The 14,793-nt window shown below is 36.5% G+C and overlaps 1 protein-coding gene and 1 long non-coding RNA gene across 8 annotated transcripts; both read right to left on the bottom strand.

The window, feature by feature from the left end:
* Positions 1 to 242: 242 nt before the first annotated feature.
* LOC104736282 (AP-2 complex subunit alpha-2-like) lies at positions 243 to 8,789 on the bottom strand. Of its 7 annotated transcripts, none has more exons than XM_087482757.1 (28): positions 8,649 to 8,789; positions 8,305 to 8,525; positions 7,367 to 7,498; positions 6,878 to 7,003; positions 6,592 to 6,654; positions 6,410 to 6,507; positions 6,120 to 6,327; positions 5,852 to 5,923; positions 5,685 to 5,777; positions 5,201 to 5,302; positions 4,988 to 5,085; positions 4,616 to 4,697; positions 4,403 to 4,491; positions 4,148 to 4,253; positions 4,001 to 4,066; positions 3,697 to 3,803; positions 3,508 to 3,612; positions 3,277 to 3,397; positions 3,017 to 3,181; positions 2,655 to 2,891; positions 2,208 to 2,288; positions 1,911 to 2,075; positions 1,722 to 1,808; positions 1,517 to 1,642; positions 1,168 to 1,248; positions 1,022 to 1,093; positions 818 to 897; positions 243 to 727 (listed from the first exon to the last, which is right to left on the bottom strand). In XM_087482757.1, exons 2-28 carry the CDS (start codon positions 8,428 to 8,430, stop codon positions 568 to 570), a joined length of 3,048 nt encoding a protein of 1,015 aa, XP_087338883.1. In that variant the 5' UTR covers positions 8,431 to 8,525; positions 8,649 to 8,789; the 3' UTR covers positions 243 to 567. The 7 variants fall into 7 exon arrangements, 6 of the variants coding, with proteins under 6 accessions (XP_087338883.1, XP_087338885.1, XP_087338888.1 ...); XM_087482759.1 differs by having other exon boundaries at positions 2,655 to 2,888; positions 8,649 to 8,786; XM_087482762.1 differs by having other exon boundaries at positions 2,655 to 2,888; positions 5,391 to 5,777; positions 8,649 to 8,714.
* A 4,403-nt stretch (positions 8,790 to 13,192) lies between these two features.
* LOC147929344 (uncharacterized) lies at positions 13,193 to 14,063 on the bottom strand. The gene is made up of 2 exons (XR_015577982.1): positions 13,623 to 14,063; positions 13,193 to 13,533 (listed from the first exon to the last, which is right to left on the bottom strand). It is a non-coding gene; the product is annotated as an uncharacterized LOC147929344 (long non-coding RNA).
* Between the last annotated feature and the right edge of the window lie 730 nt (positions 14,064 to 14,793).

Consider the following 14,793-nt stretch of genomic DNA (forward strand, 5'->3'; position numbering starts at 1 on the left):
ATATGCCTACTGACATCATATGTGTCGTAGCCAAGTTTGACGAAAATGGCACACAGAAATGAGAAGTTGCACTGACGAAAATGGCCACAAAAAAATGAGAAACATAATATATCGCTTTGATATTGACATCAAATTAGATCAGAAATTCACAAGTGAAATGCTATGCGTTTGGTATGCATTTTTCCCCCTTTATGACTAGATCAGAATCTCTAGTGCGAAAAATAGTCATTCTATCTCAGATAAATCATGAAGAAAATGATTGAAAATATATAGGAACAAGAGCAAGCTGATACAACCACTGACCTCACAATACAAATGTGCAAGAATGAATGCAAAATTTCGTAGCTAACTCAACTCGCCCGCTTTGGATACCAGGCACAAATATAATCAAAACCTAGCTTTTCTAATTAAACCCTCCCCCTCCCCCTCTCTCCCCCTTTTCTCTACATTTACTCTCCCATCATTCCATATTTTCCACATTACATTCTACAATAACGGAAAATAAAAATAAAAATAAACTTTCGCCATGTGCAAGTAATATCTTACCCCAATCATACCCCAATCAATTTATAGTAAGCCAGCAAGTAGAGCTCCAGGATCATCAGCCAAAGTCGCTGGGCTAGGTGGTAGAGCTACAGGTTGGGCTGGTCCTGATCCTGCTGCTGGAACTATAGCTCGAGATCCCATTGGAATAGTAATAAGTTGTTCCTTGATGAATTCTTTCAACCTGAACATAAAAGAGGTCGGTCAACAAATGCAGATGAAAACACGTGGTGTCTGTAATTGAGTTCAAGCTAAGAGGCAGAGATTATCATACTCAAATGTAAGGGAAGGATCGCCGGAGCCTACTGTCATTCTCAATTGGGTTCTGTCCGCTGGGTCTGTTTCAATTCTTGCCTGAAAATCACAAAATACAAACGATGTCACAAAACAGACTTTTGAGAGTGCAGTATAGTGTGTACGTATAAGAAATTTAGGACAAGTGCCAAAACCAGTAAGAGAAACTTGGTTGAAATCTCACCAAACAGAGCATGGCTCCTGTACTTTCTGAGTAGAAGGTTGTGCTTGCCACTAGATTATTAGGGTTTGGATCCTATAATTGAAAACCATACAAGTTAGCACACAAGCATGAGGAAAGAAGAACAGAGATCGTAAACAATTACTTACAAGCCCAGGACATATCGTCACATGAAAACTGTTGAATAGATTTGCCATTTCCGGAAGAGCTAGAGGTCTTACACCTCTAACCTGCAAGAAGATTATGATACACGTATAAGTTATAACGCATTAACAAGCATATGTAGAAGTGCTGGAAATAATCTATCAGTGGATATAGGATGTTATCTACTAGTGTTCTGATTTAGCTAGAACAATCATTAGTTGTTACAAGGATTTTACGGAGAAAGCTAATTCACTCATTTCTTTGAAAGAAATGTCAGAAGCATTTTACTTCTTTCCTGCACTACCCAACTACTTTTATTTGATATTTGGTCAGAGAAGCTGTGGAGATACATACAACTTCCTGAAGTTTCAAGGGTGGCCCTGAAAGTGCTCTCCACTGCGGGAAGAACTCTTCAGATGTCAATTGTAAAGGTTGAAGAAACTTATTCAAGGTTGCTGGGATGCGTAATTTGGCATTGACCTATAAATATCCAGCATGTCAGAAAGAGTCACAGATACTAAATAAGCAATTCACCAAAATGGACGGTTGAAGTAAGTACCATGTTTGTACCAAACTTGTAAGAGAAATCCAAAACCGCAACATCCCTACTAGGGCGGATGTTCATCACTTCAAGTGGAGATTGTACCTATAACCACAAAAATTGCAACACTTAGTAACGTATGCAGAAATGAGTAGAAATTGACAGATTGAGTAGTAAATTGAAATAAAAGTCAACAAACAAAAGTACCTGTGCTCGAGGAGGAATTGTATCAGGTACTGGAGACAGATCTAGTTTTAAATGGGCAGGGGGTAATATTAGAGCTTGGACTGATGTAAGTGGAGAAGTATTCTTGTTTCCCATGAAGAGAACAAGTCTCCCATGGTGTCCTCTCCATTCAGCTTTGATGCCAATCTGAGGAATACCAACAATCAACATAATGAGGAACATAAGAAAGCTCAAAAAGTAGGAGCCTTGCCTTTCTGCAATCTGCGTACTGGAATATATAAATGCAGGGAGAAAAAAACTGAGATAAGAAAAACAAACCTGAATATGAGGATCCTCGTATAAGACACCACTGTCTTTCAAACATAAAGCATGGAATCTCTCGGCAATATTTCCGATCAGCTGTTAAAAGAAAACAAAAGTGTATAAGAAAAAAAATTCTAGCATGCCAATAGTATTATGGAGTACAAAAGTGGTTTGGTTTCTTTTATTGACATCAACTGTAAATGTATACACTGTCAATTACGACAAGTCCATTAAGTTTAGCAGCTGCAACAAAATCTAAAAACTCCTCAGAGAGTATTATTTGAGATAGAACATCTCAGGTAGGATTCCATCTAAGTAAACATTATACTATTTCGTAATAAATACAAAAGAGGAATCATAATGGAAAATGGCGGATACTTAAAAAAACATAGGGAAATAATGAGCTAGAAGAAATTAGAAGTCTACTATGTCAAAGAACGCAAAGGAAGAAGAAAAGAATACCTCTGCTGAATTTGTTTGCTCTTCAACAGGTACAATGGCGGAACCATCAACTTCTTCTGGAACGCCTTCTGCCCTTATGGGACCATGTTGTTCAGTTGAGACAGCTCCAGGTGCAGCCTCTATTGCAAGAGGACCGAGCAGGTCGCTAAGAAGATCGGGTGATGGAGTTTGTGGATCTATATTACTTATAGTTCCATTAGGCTGAGAGAGAGATCGAGCAACTGAATCGGGGTCCTGCTAGAAATGCAAGGAAAAACAGACTCTCAGAGATAATATTAGTAAGATAAAAGTACAGTAAGTGCTATATAAGACAAAGCACACAAAAAATGTCTCAATCGGGGCCTACAAAGAGAAGTACTCACCGTGCTTCCACTAACAATTGGAACCTTCAAAGGTGGGGGTGCCCCGTTAACAGGCTGTGGTTCAGCCAAAACTAAAGCATTCGAAGGCTGTTGTTGTGTTCTAAGCTTGATGGCACTCTGGTCTGCTGTATCTTCAACATCTTCTGCCTTTTTTATCAGTGAAGACTATGGAAGAGACACAAAAAATCCAGCATTAAATCTTATAGCACAAAAGTCCCATCACAGTAACTTCTCATAGAATCATAAAATAATTTAGAAACCTGGCGCTCTGGAAATTTTGGCATCTCAGCTAATACATCCATAAAGGCAGCCCCTTTTTTACTCAATTCAAAGTATTCAACTGCTCTCTGTTGTATCTCTACATCAATACAACTCTCATACCTGCCAAAACAAAACTATTTTAGGAAACTTGATTTGATTACCAGAAAAGAACAGACCATAATATAATAAGCAAAACATTGGGGAAGGACAACAAGGTTAGCAAGTCTCACTTCTTAAATACAGCCCAAATTCTTTTTTGTAGTTCTGGATCCGGGGGTTGAGTGTGCATAAGAAGCTTTGCATATGTGGAAAGAAGAATAGGAATGGTGGGAGTCCTGAGCAAAAAAAAAAAAAGGGGAAGCATTTAAGACCTACCCAAACACAAGAAGAGCACAATGCAGCGTTTGTGTTGTCCTTACGATACTGTGGGAAGCTTTTCATGCAAGATGTTAAAGAGTTCACTTGCACTACATCCAGGTTGTCTAGCTAAAAGGTGACCATACTCCCCCAAAATATAAGCACTGACCTGAAAAAATTAGAAGATAACCAATATTTCTGTATTAAGCATTGTTATTTTTTACTTTGCCAACAATTTAGATACAGATACGATTGTATCAGAATGTGTAGCAAGGTAGTAGCTCTAATTCCAATTTAAATGATACTATAACTTATTTGGAGTATGCAAAATATAGAATTTGTTTATGGGAAGCAAGAATGTACAACCTTCACCATGGTCTCGTGTATTGCGATTTTTTCCAAATATTCTCTTGCTTTTGATGCGGCGTATGGCTGTCAGATCAAAGAAATTTGTAAGCTTTTGAATGTCATGGATAGGATAAACGATAAATTTATCCTAACAGTTGTAAAAACCTGCAGGTCTTCATTATTTGTTACGAACTGAACAACACGAAACCAAATGTCATCGCTAACAAAATCCCCAGCCTTGTCGATCAACTGGAGGATCACATCTACATACCTGAGAACATAAAAATTAACATCTTTAACCAATTGCTTGTGTAAGGATCTACAGGTCACACCAAATGGCCAATCGCCAATGCATGTCACTGTAACCGAAATTGTGTGCATGAAAAACGTGTACATATACTTCTTTTGAGTTCTCCTTACCATGAGAGATCAGGAGCAAACTTCTCAGCAAGGATAGCAGCTTTAAGTGATAATTCCTCCCGCATCGAAAACTCTGCTGTGCTAAGATACTGCAATGTATTTTTGGGTTCCATGTAAGCTTAAACACTACACAACTTAATCCTTCCTTTCTGTTAAACTTCACAAGTCATAAGGAGACTACAAATCAAGAAAATACCAATATGAAAGACTTACCTGCAACAACTCTTCAACTATATCCTTTGCATTTGACACATCACACATCCCATATAGCAAATCAAGAGCACGTCTACGAATACTGCAGGAAAGTTCAACCAACAGTGAATCTGATATCAATAACATAAGAGCCAAGAGAATATATATCAAACTATTTGCTCTTGAAACAGAAGCCACAATTTGCAACGTAAATAGGATTAAGTTCAAATGGACAGTGATATTTATCCAAGCTAGTCATCTTTTCTGGATTAGAAAAATAGAGCTATGACCGATTTCATGATTGAAAAAATTGTTGTACAGGTTCCAAAGTAGAGTATTAAAGAGATTTGCAAGCCATAAAAGCTGATGCTGAGATGGCAAATATAAACCAACCTGATGTCAGGGTCTTTCAAAGAAGTAATTATCTGAGACTGATGCTTCTTTATGATATCTTGAACATCTGTGACCATCAGCATTCGTGTCATATTTTCCTGCAATGTTCTCGACAAATGCATCATGAGAAACCACACAGTGCACCACCAAACACTTTACAAATTACTGTTCTAGCTAGGCTTAGATGCAGGAAGTGGGTATGTGAGATCTCACCAAGCCTAGATATCTGATGTTGGGTTCACGGACAGAAATAAACTTGCCAAGAAGAGCAACACATTGTGACATCATTTCCTTCTCAGCATCAAGATGCATGACCTATATTGTAAGACATTAATAAGTTAGAAGGTTGCACACTAAGCCAGAGAATTGTTGAGCAAAGTCAAGTCAACTATCCATTATAAACCTCTTAAAAATAGTGTCGCAACCTTCAAGCAGAGCATGTAATATTATTTACGTTCAGACAAGAATAAGAACAGACGGAGAATTTTGTACACGTAGCTGCAAGCAATTCAACACTGAAGTTTCTCCAGCGAAGCCAAACACATATTTTAAAACATCCAAAAACACACTAGTATCCTGCTTTGAGTAACTGTGATTTAACCGGAAGTTGAGGAAGTGTGAAGGGGAAGGGAATAGATGCTAGTGCACTAGTAAAATTCATGGCATCAATTTTTTCTCAGCTGTCTCACGATCTTACCAGGGATAGAGCTTCAAAAAGCACAGCATGAGACGCATTATTCTTATTTACATTTTTCACAACATCTGTCCCCATCAATATTCGCTGAAGGACCTGAAATTTCCATGAAATGCCATGAGAGAGAATTCGAAGACATATATTAGAGATTTACACAAGAAAAACTGAACCTCAAAGAGAGCTTTTCTGGTACTGGGATCTTCGATGGTTGGGAAATACTGAAGAGCCCTCATTGCCTTAACCTGTACTAACCAAAGATATATAAGTATCCAAGATACCTTTAGCTGAGCAACAAAGATACACGAAAGATGGGTCAAGCCTCTATTTCTATAAGCTAATTTCAGATAAAATGTTTAAAATGCACGGGAATAAAAAGAAGTGTATAAAAAAAAAATTAAGCTATCAAAACAAGAGTAAATAAGCCTTGTTAAGACAAACCTGGAGCCACGGAGATGGAATGCCATAGTATGTGTACTCCTGAGGAATGTCCTGGTTCCTAGAAAGGCGTTCCAAAATTTTGACACATTTAGGTAGACAACTTGAGTACGCCTCATGATTATTAGATACCAGAGCTACAAGAAGACTTGTTGAAGACGTCAAGACACCAATATCTCGTTCATCCAAAAGTTGTGCCATACGATCCGCCCTGAATGTATACAACAATGAGGATACATGAAAGGTGCAGTAGTAAAAACAAACAACCAATAACCCAGAGTGCTAATACGTACCAGCCATCCACGTTGACAGCATCAGGATTTTTTCGGAATAATCGCAGCAGGCACAATGCTGCTTTTTTCCTTACAAGAGGTCTGCAACTACTAGAAATCTACAGTAGAGAAGCCCCATAACATTAATATTTTTACTCATATTGAAAATAACCCATAACCATTCCTCCTTTGGAGTCACTTACAAGTAGCTTTTGAACATCAGGAGCCAATGACTCAGAAAAATCTCTTCCACCGATATTTCCAACCTACAGGACAAAGTAAGCATGGCAAGGTAAGAAAGCTAGAAAAAAGGTAATACCAGTTTAATGTAGTAAAGTGGCTTCGAATCATGAAATAATAGAGCACAAAAGACATAATCTATTCAACGACTTCCACAAAAATAGTGATTTAACTACATCTCTCAATCAGAAAGAGCTCATTATGCTGTAAGTAAAGATCTCAACGTAGTATGGACAAAAGACCACATACCAAGGTTAGTGCTAGGCATTGGAAAGTCTCATTCCGACCAATAATATCGTTCCGCACTGTATTTATTGCCAACCTCAAAAAATCATTGTTCTCATTGAGCAAACAAGATGTAACAATGTAGCCAACCTGTAATCATGGATGAAAAGTTCAATACCTGCAAATGAGGTAGGGAGCATAAACTAATATAAATTGAAATTGCAAATCCTTGGGAAAGCAAAAACTGGTTCCTGGTTAAGAGTTGCTAAGATGTAACTTAGTAACTCATGCGTATAAATAAATATCTCCAATACTTAACCAGATCCAGTCAAACTGAATAAGTTCCAAGCACGTGAAATAGTAACTAAATCTAGCTTTCCACTATCTTCAGAGATTTTTTTTTCCCGTTCAGCTTGATCACTAGACTAGTCAAACAAATAACCCCAACTATCATCTTCTCCTAGCCTTAGAAAGTAATATTTCATTTCTTGAGCAAACAAAACGTTGGCTTACCTGTTTTTCTGGATACTTTGGCGCAGATATAAGAGAAACCGCCTCCATATGGCCAAAATCCACATCGTAGCCTAGCATATGTATATAAAGCATTTTCCAGACATATTTCTTCTTTTTATATGGTGTCAAAACCTGTAAAATTGAAAACAATATGGAGAGTAATCAAAAAGTGCATGAATAATTCATTTCTACAATGAAACTCAAAAGAGAACAGATCTGGTGTTGGTCCAATTGGCCACACATGGACACTACAGGCCGGGTACAGCTCTGCTACTTATGGGATGGAACCAAAAAATCCACCCAAAACATCTTACTCTACTTCGTAATTTGCTATTCCAATCTTTTAGTAACCTTGATTTCTTTCCTTAGACCATCACTACATAACCGAATTTACTGTCTGGCCGTTCTCTCTTCATAGCTCCTTAATATTTTCAGATATTCTTTGTTCTTATATATCTTGATTGATCACAAGATATAAAGTAGTTTAAACATAAAGTAGTCACTCATCTATGAACTTGATATACACTCACAACATTCCAAGTAGAAAGCAGTAATGACGTTTCAAAGGGTAATTGATGGCTAATCCCAAAGCATATGAGCTAGTTATGCAATGGAAACACTATACACCCTGTCAAAGCTAGCCTCTCGTCAACTGTGGGGTTTTCCGATAAAAGATGTTCCCAGTGACTGCATCTTCGTTTCAACTACATTCTTCTCTAACTCCCTAATCAACCTATCATCATCTCTAACATTAGGCATTCCAATTGATTTTTTTAAGTTAAACAATCTCAGAGGAATAGGTAGCTGTAAAGGAGAAACATCTCCAATATCTCTAAATCAATACAGAATCTCGACGGGTACTTCGACACTGAACTACAACTCTCAATAGATTAAACAAAAACGAAGACTAATGGAATGACCACAGAGAAGCCTCAAACCTTCTCATTCTTGAAGCATGTACGTATGTTCCCGAGCTCCTTATCAACTCTGAGTCGTTCGGCTTCCTTGTTCTGGCAATTACGTATGTCGCTAATGAAGACTGAGAGACCTCTCATTCCGGTCATGGTGGAACGTAGTCCCTCAGATCCACCGTCCTCCGCCGCCTCACACGGAGCAGATCGAAACCGGATCTACCAACGAAGTAAACCGCAAACTACAGCTGAAGCATAAGCAAATTCGCGGGAGGTGAGATCGAAACCCTAATCTAGAAACGTATTAAAAATGACACCTCCGAATGGAGAAGAAGAAAATTCAAAAAAAGGAGAGAGTGATCTGTGCACACCAGGAGAGAGAAGCCTGCGGGGGAGAGACAAGACGAGAGAGCCTCAGACGACTTATATTTTTCTTTATTTGCAACTAATGACTGTTCCAATTTTGTAGTATAATTTTGGAAAATTATCCGAAATAAACAAATTTACGCGTCTTTTAGTCAAATACTTAATTGGAGAATTTATAAGCGTACTATTTTGTCAAAAATCGTGTCCTTTTACCTTTTTGGGTAAATATTTCATTTACTGCAGCTCTTGTTTTGTTTTACCTTTTTCATTTATTTTTGGGTCGCAGTCAATGCATTCAATCAGGTCGGCTCAGGTTCATCCCGTTGGTAGAGTGTGAAAAATGGTTAATCCAACCTAACTCAACTCATTATCCAATGAATTAAAAGTTAAATAAGTCTTTTAGTTGATTCAACTTATTTAATAATTAAGTTGAATCAACCCATAAATCCATTTATTAGTTAAATGAGTTAGATGAATAATTGGATTAACCCACTACAATATAAATTAATTAATATATAATATAAAATAATAATACTTAATCTTTATCATCTTTTTCACTATCATCATCATCATTATCACCATCACATAACTTTTAGTGGATAATTATAGAGGAAAAATCAGATTTTGCATTTTTAGCGGGAAAATTGTGGTTTTGAGATTTTGGCGGAAAATTACGGTTACCATTTTTAACGAGAAATTTACGTTAGCGGTTTTACGTTTTTGGCGGGAAATTTACATGTTTGCGTTTTTGGCAAGAAATTTACGGGTTTTCATTTTTGGCGGGAAATTTACGTTTGCGGGTTTGCGTTTTTAGGCGGGAAATTTACGGTTTTGCGTTTTTGGCGGGAAATTTACGGGTTTGCGTTTTTAGCGAGAAATTGCGGATTTGAATTTTGGTGAGAAAATTGCAGGTTTGCGTTTTTGGCGGGAAATATATAAATTATGAATTTTGGCAAGAAACTACAGATTTCAATTTTTAGCAAAAATTACGGATTTGTGTTTTTGGTGGGAAAATTGCGGGTTTGGGATTTTGGCGGGAAAATTATGATGATGGGTTAGTGGGTTAACTTATAAACCTATTATAACCAAACTCATTTGACTCATTAACTCATTTAATCATCTAACTCATTTATCCCATCAAGTCATTAGGGTTAAAATTTTCAACTCATTAGGGTTCTTGATTTGAGTTGAATTAAGTTGAACCATTAGTCTTGACCCATTTTGACACTCATGTGTTTTGGGCTAGCTTGTCCCACCACAATACTTTAAGGGACCAGATCAACTTTTAACATACAAAAAAAGTATTACTTCCTCCGTTTCAAAATATAGAATGTTTTAACTAAAGCACGCAGATTAAGAAGTCTTTACTTTTAACAAGTTCAACCAATCAGAAACAATACTGCATAATATAAAATATTAAACTAATCTAAAAGTTGCATACAAACTTGAAAACATCTTATATTATGAAACAAAAAAAACTTCTCTAAAACATCTTATATTTTGAAACGGAGGGAGTACATTCTATACTTGAAACTATTTCAGATTATTGAATGGAAATGGGTTAAAAAAAAATTAAATTTATTATTTTTCCACTACAGTTGAAGAAATAGATTAAATGGATTAGTAATATGCAATTATTAAAGTTGATTAAAGGAGTATAAATATTATTAAGGGGCACAAAACAGAAACAAGAGAACAAAAAAGATGAGTAGGATCATGAACTAGTTGGATGACAGTGGTGACCAAGCTGTCACTAAGAAGATCCCTCCATCTCTATTAAAATGATGCTTGCTATCAAAGTATCCTAAGAATATTTTGAATTTTTTATTTATTTTTGCAAACATATCGTAAGTATTATATTTTTCTTTGCTTAAAATATTTTTTATATTTATTAATGTTTTGTTCTTCATTCTTCACCTACCAACAATTCTCCTTTCCACCTTTTTAACTGGCAAAAAGATGCCTGTTAAAAATTAGCAAGTAAACAAATAAGATGCTCTGTCTAGTTAATGGCAATTTTTCTTTGTGAAAAGCAAAGAAGTAAATTTTTTTCACTGTTTTTCACATCCAAACATTAAGAATGTCTTGTTATCGGCATCTATGTTACGCTCCAACCGCCACCTTTTAGTGGGCTCCATGTCTACTCCAAGTCTATGGGCCTACTTTTTTTAATGGGTCTCACGTTCTCTCACTAGGCCCATGATCCATCTATATCCGACGGTCAGTTTGTTACGTCCAGGAGGTTTTTAAAAAGTTGTTTACCATCCCTACAAATCACCACATGATATTTCCCCATCCTTAGGACCCTTGACCGAAAAGATAAGTGCACTTTAAAGACATATGTGACCAAATCAATTCTTGTAAACCTCTCCACAAGTCTCTTAAACCGGGGTGTCACAATTCACCCCCACTAACAGATCGCAACGTCCTCGTTGCGCACCAAGACCGTCACCCTCAACGGTGTGAGTCCACTCGACTCCACACTCGTCTGGGTTCAGCCTAATACCACTAGTAAAGCTCCGACCGCCACCTCTTAGTGGGCCCATGTCAAATCCCAGTTCATGGGCCTACCTTCCTTAACGAGCCTCACGTCCTCTCACTAGGCCCGTGAGCCCATCCATATCCGACGGCCGGTTTGCTATGTCCAGGAGGTTTTAAAGACTTGTTACCGTCCTTACAAATCATCACATGATTTTTCTTTGTGTTTTGTCCTCACTCGCACAGTTCCGACAGTCACTTCCCGGAAGGTCACCCATCTTGTGACTACTCTAGCTCAAGCACAGTTAACTTTGGAGTTCTCTCAGAACTTTGACCGAAAACATAATTGCACTTTGATGACATATGTGGCCAAATAAATTCTTTTAAACCTCTTCGCAAGTCTCTAAAACCGGGGTGTCATAATCCAACTGACTCATTCCAAATCAGTCCAGAAGTACACTCCAAGGTGACTCATCTATAACAGCCATGACATCCATGGACTCTGACTCCTTTAAAACGACATTGTCGATAGTAAAGGATGTGTCGATGTTGAGAGTCAAAGCAGCAATGAACATCTACTAAAACAAAGATTTAAGCTTTTAAATATTCATATCAGTTAATTAGGTAAGTTTGATCTCAAGGTTTTAGGAAAAATTACCACATGATCCTACATAGCTAAGACTATAGCTAGAACGTTAGCTCATATACATATTGCAATACTCTAAGTAATGAGCACGAATTTCAAATGTATCGGGGTGTGGTGAATTGTTTTGCATATACATAAATCTAGAACTAGTTTTTTTTTTCTTAGTAACAAACCGACCATTGGATATGGATGGATTTACTGTTCACGGGCTGAAATAAACGTGGAGCCTACTGAGCGAGGTGGGCCCATAAGTTTGGAGTAAATATGAAGCCCACTAAGAAAATTGGTGGTCAGAGAGTTACTAATCTTCTCTTGCACCGTCTGATGCTTTTCTTCGTTCCCAAGAAACTTTTGCTCGTACGATTGACTTGAAGAACTTGCTCCAAAACCTTTGTCAAACCCGATTGAGCCCACACCAAATCTCTGCCCCTTCTTAACTATACAAAAAGTTTGGAAATAAAATAATTTATATGCAATAATTAAATTAAACTATGAAAACTTTGAGAGTGGAAAACTTCATCTTTCTCGACTAGGGATAATTGGTAGTCTAGTGGTGTGCTGACTGAACTGCCAGTTTCTCCTCCTGTGCAGCTCTACATCTTAGAACAATTTCTTCCACCTTTTTATCGACAAATGTCCCATTCGATTTGCGTTTGTCGGCTTGTGTGTCTCCTCCACAAATGTCACGATGTGAGGAAGTCCGTCTCGGGATTAGCTTATGAAATTAGAGCATCTTCTATAAACTATCGTAATTCATAAGAGCATGGCAAACTCATCATCTTCTATAAACTCTAAATCTACTTCAATTCATTTCTATTTTTTCCTTTAAAATAGATATTGCTGTTTTTTCTTTATATATATATATATATATATATCTATAGAAACTCGATTTCTTTTTCAACAGTAGAGTTAAAAAAAAAATTTGTAAAATGGTCTTTTCATTTTATTTTTTAAAAATTTAAGATCAAAATAAATAAATAAATTATTATTTTGGGTATGTTTTAGAGATTTAGAATTATACTCACGAATTTATTTATTTTAATTTTAAATTTATTAATAATGAGTGAGATTAATATTTTGTACCGCCGTTTACTTATCTTTGCTAATTTCCTTGCAGTATAAAAAACCAAAATCAAACTTTAGCTTTAGTTTTAAACTACTCCTTAATTGGAAGTATTTGGTGTAATCATTCAGTCCATAATATACTATTGGGTTACTGTTCACCAAAACGAAAGGTCTGTAGAGTTACTACTCTTAACAATCATCACTATAATTTTTCCATTACTTCAACTTATAGGTATTTGGTGTAATCATTCTGAATGGTTCATACAAGGTTTTATATAATTTGATATTTATATGTGTTAACTGTTTTGCTAAGTCGGCATTGGATGTCGTGAAGATATATATGAATTGATTGTAAGGAAATTACGTTAAAGCGAGAGTTTGTCTTGATCATAGAAGATAAGGACACATTATTATTCTTTATTTGGATAATAGCAACTAGAAAGGGCCGGGTAAGCAATCTAGGGATCGATGACCTTCTTCTACGTCACATAGAAAACCTGGAAATAGTAGATGTTAGCTTAAGGCTCTAGCATTTTTTTGTCACATACACAACAATTATTGAAAACAAGGAAAACAACAACACATAGTTCATGGAATTGCTTGTTAGGCAGTTTCAAATTCATTGGATGAGCCCTTGGTACATAACTCAGAACATGCCTCGGTGCATTGTACAACTGCTCCATTCACAATTTCACTTACATCTAATTTACAGAAACAATATTAGAGTTAATTGATTATTCATATGCTCCAAAAATCTAATAATAATAATAATAATAAGTTTTTGTGTTACCGGAGTTTTGGTGAGTGGTTAAGGCACCACACACAGAAGATGCACAACCCATCTTACAGTATTCGATGACGGCATCACCTTAAATAAAATAAAATAAAATAAAAATATTCTTCTAACTTGCATCAAAATCTTGGTCCAACTTGTAAAAAATTATCAGAGTTTCCAAGAATGTCACGTGGACCCGGAGGACATGGCCCCTCAACAATTTTGCATCTACAAAGGTTTGCACAAGTTTCCCTAGGAGTTCCAGTAATACGGCATACATTGTAACAGTTTCTAGCGGTCGTGTTCGGGCAACAACTCTTTGCTTCAACTTGAATCTCCGCCAAGACAAGACTCATTAGGAGCACACTTAGAAACAAAGCTTTGCCTTCCATCTCTCAATTGATCAGTTGTTTGATTGCAAGATGTATATGTGGAGAGTTATAAGCTTGTATTTATGAAATGGTGATGAGACAAGGCTCCTTTAAATACTAGATGGTCTACATTTAACAACCACAAATTTCGTTTGACACCCTACATCACATTCTCTGTAGACTTTGTGTGTACACGCTGCGTGGACCAAACCTTATCTTAATGGCAATCTAATTCACACTAAGGATAGTTTAAAATCTTGTTCTTCTTTTTCTTTTTGGTTAACCAGATAAAAAGAAACACAAATCTATTAGAGTTTTGTGTTACTATTCCGTATTAGTTTTGCTGTCTATATATATATTGTATGTTCGTGCTAACTTGTGTAATTATGATGACGTTCTTATAATTAGCTTCATAAATATATATATATATATATACACATATACGTATGAGTAGAGAGTTAATATTATGAATATTCTGTCAATAAAGTTTTGTGCTTCTTCATTTAATTTCTTTACCGTGCTTGTAGAAATTTCTAGAAACAAATATCTTCTAGTTAAGAAAAAAATCCAAATAGTTTGTTACAACGTGTTTTTTGTCTTTATTTTTGTTTTTTGAATATTACGTTGGGACCAAATGAATGCTTTGTTTCCTTAGAACCTCCCGAAAAGCGGCATACATTGTAACAGTTTCTAGAAGTCGTGCTCGGGCAACAACTTGGTTGATGAAGCTGAAATGGTAACTGCTGGTTCTGAAACGACAACGTTTGGTTCTGATGCTGAGGCGATTGCGGTTGATGTTGAGGAGATTGATTGAA

Source organism: Camelina sativa, chromosome 13 (genome assembly GCF_030686135.1).
Source record: "Camelina sativa cultivar CO46 ecotype springtype chromosome 13, ASM3068613v1".
NCBI classification, from domain to species: domain Eukaryota; kingdom Viridiplantae; phylum Streptophyta; class Magnoliopsida; order Brassicales; family Brassicaceae; genus Camelina; species Camelina sativa.

What these genes read in the sequence shown, in the direction of transcription:
- LOC104736282 (XM_087482757.1), bottom strand. Translation starts at nt 8,430, where the DNA reads ATGACCGGAATGAGAGGTCTCTCAGTCTTCATTAGCGACATACGTAAT. An exon ending in AATGCCTAGCACTAACCTTG is followed by an intron (nt 6,655 to 6,877) that starts GTATGTGGTCTT and finishes TTTGTCCTGTAG; the next exon opens with GTTGGAAATATCGGTGGAAG. An exon ending in TTTTTGAAGCTCTATCCCTG is followed by an intron (nt 5,303 to 5,684) that starts GTAAGATCGTGA and finishes CTTACAATATAG; the next exon opens with GTCATGCATCTTGATGCTGA.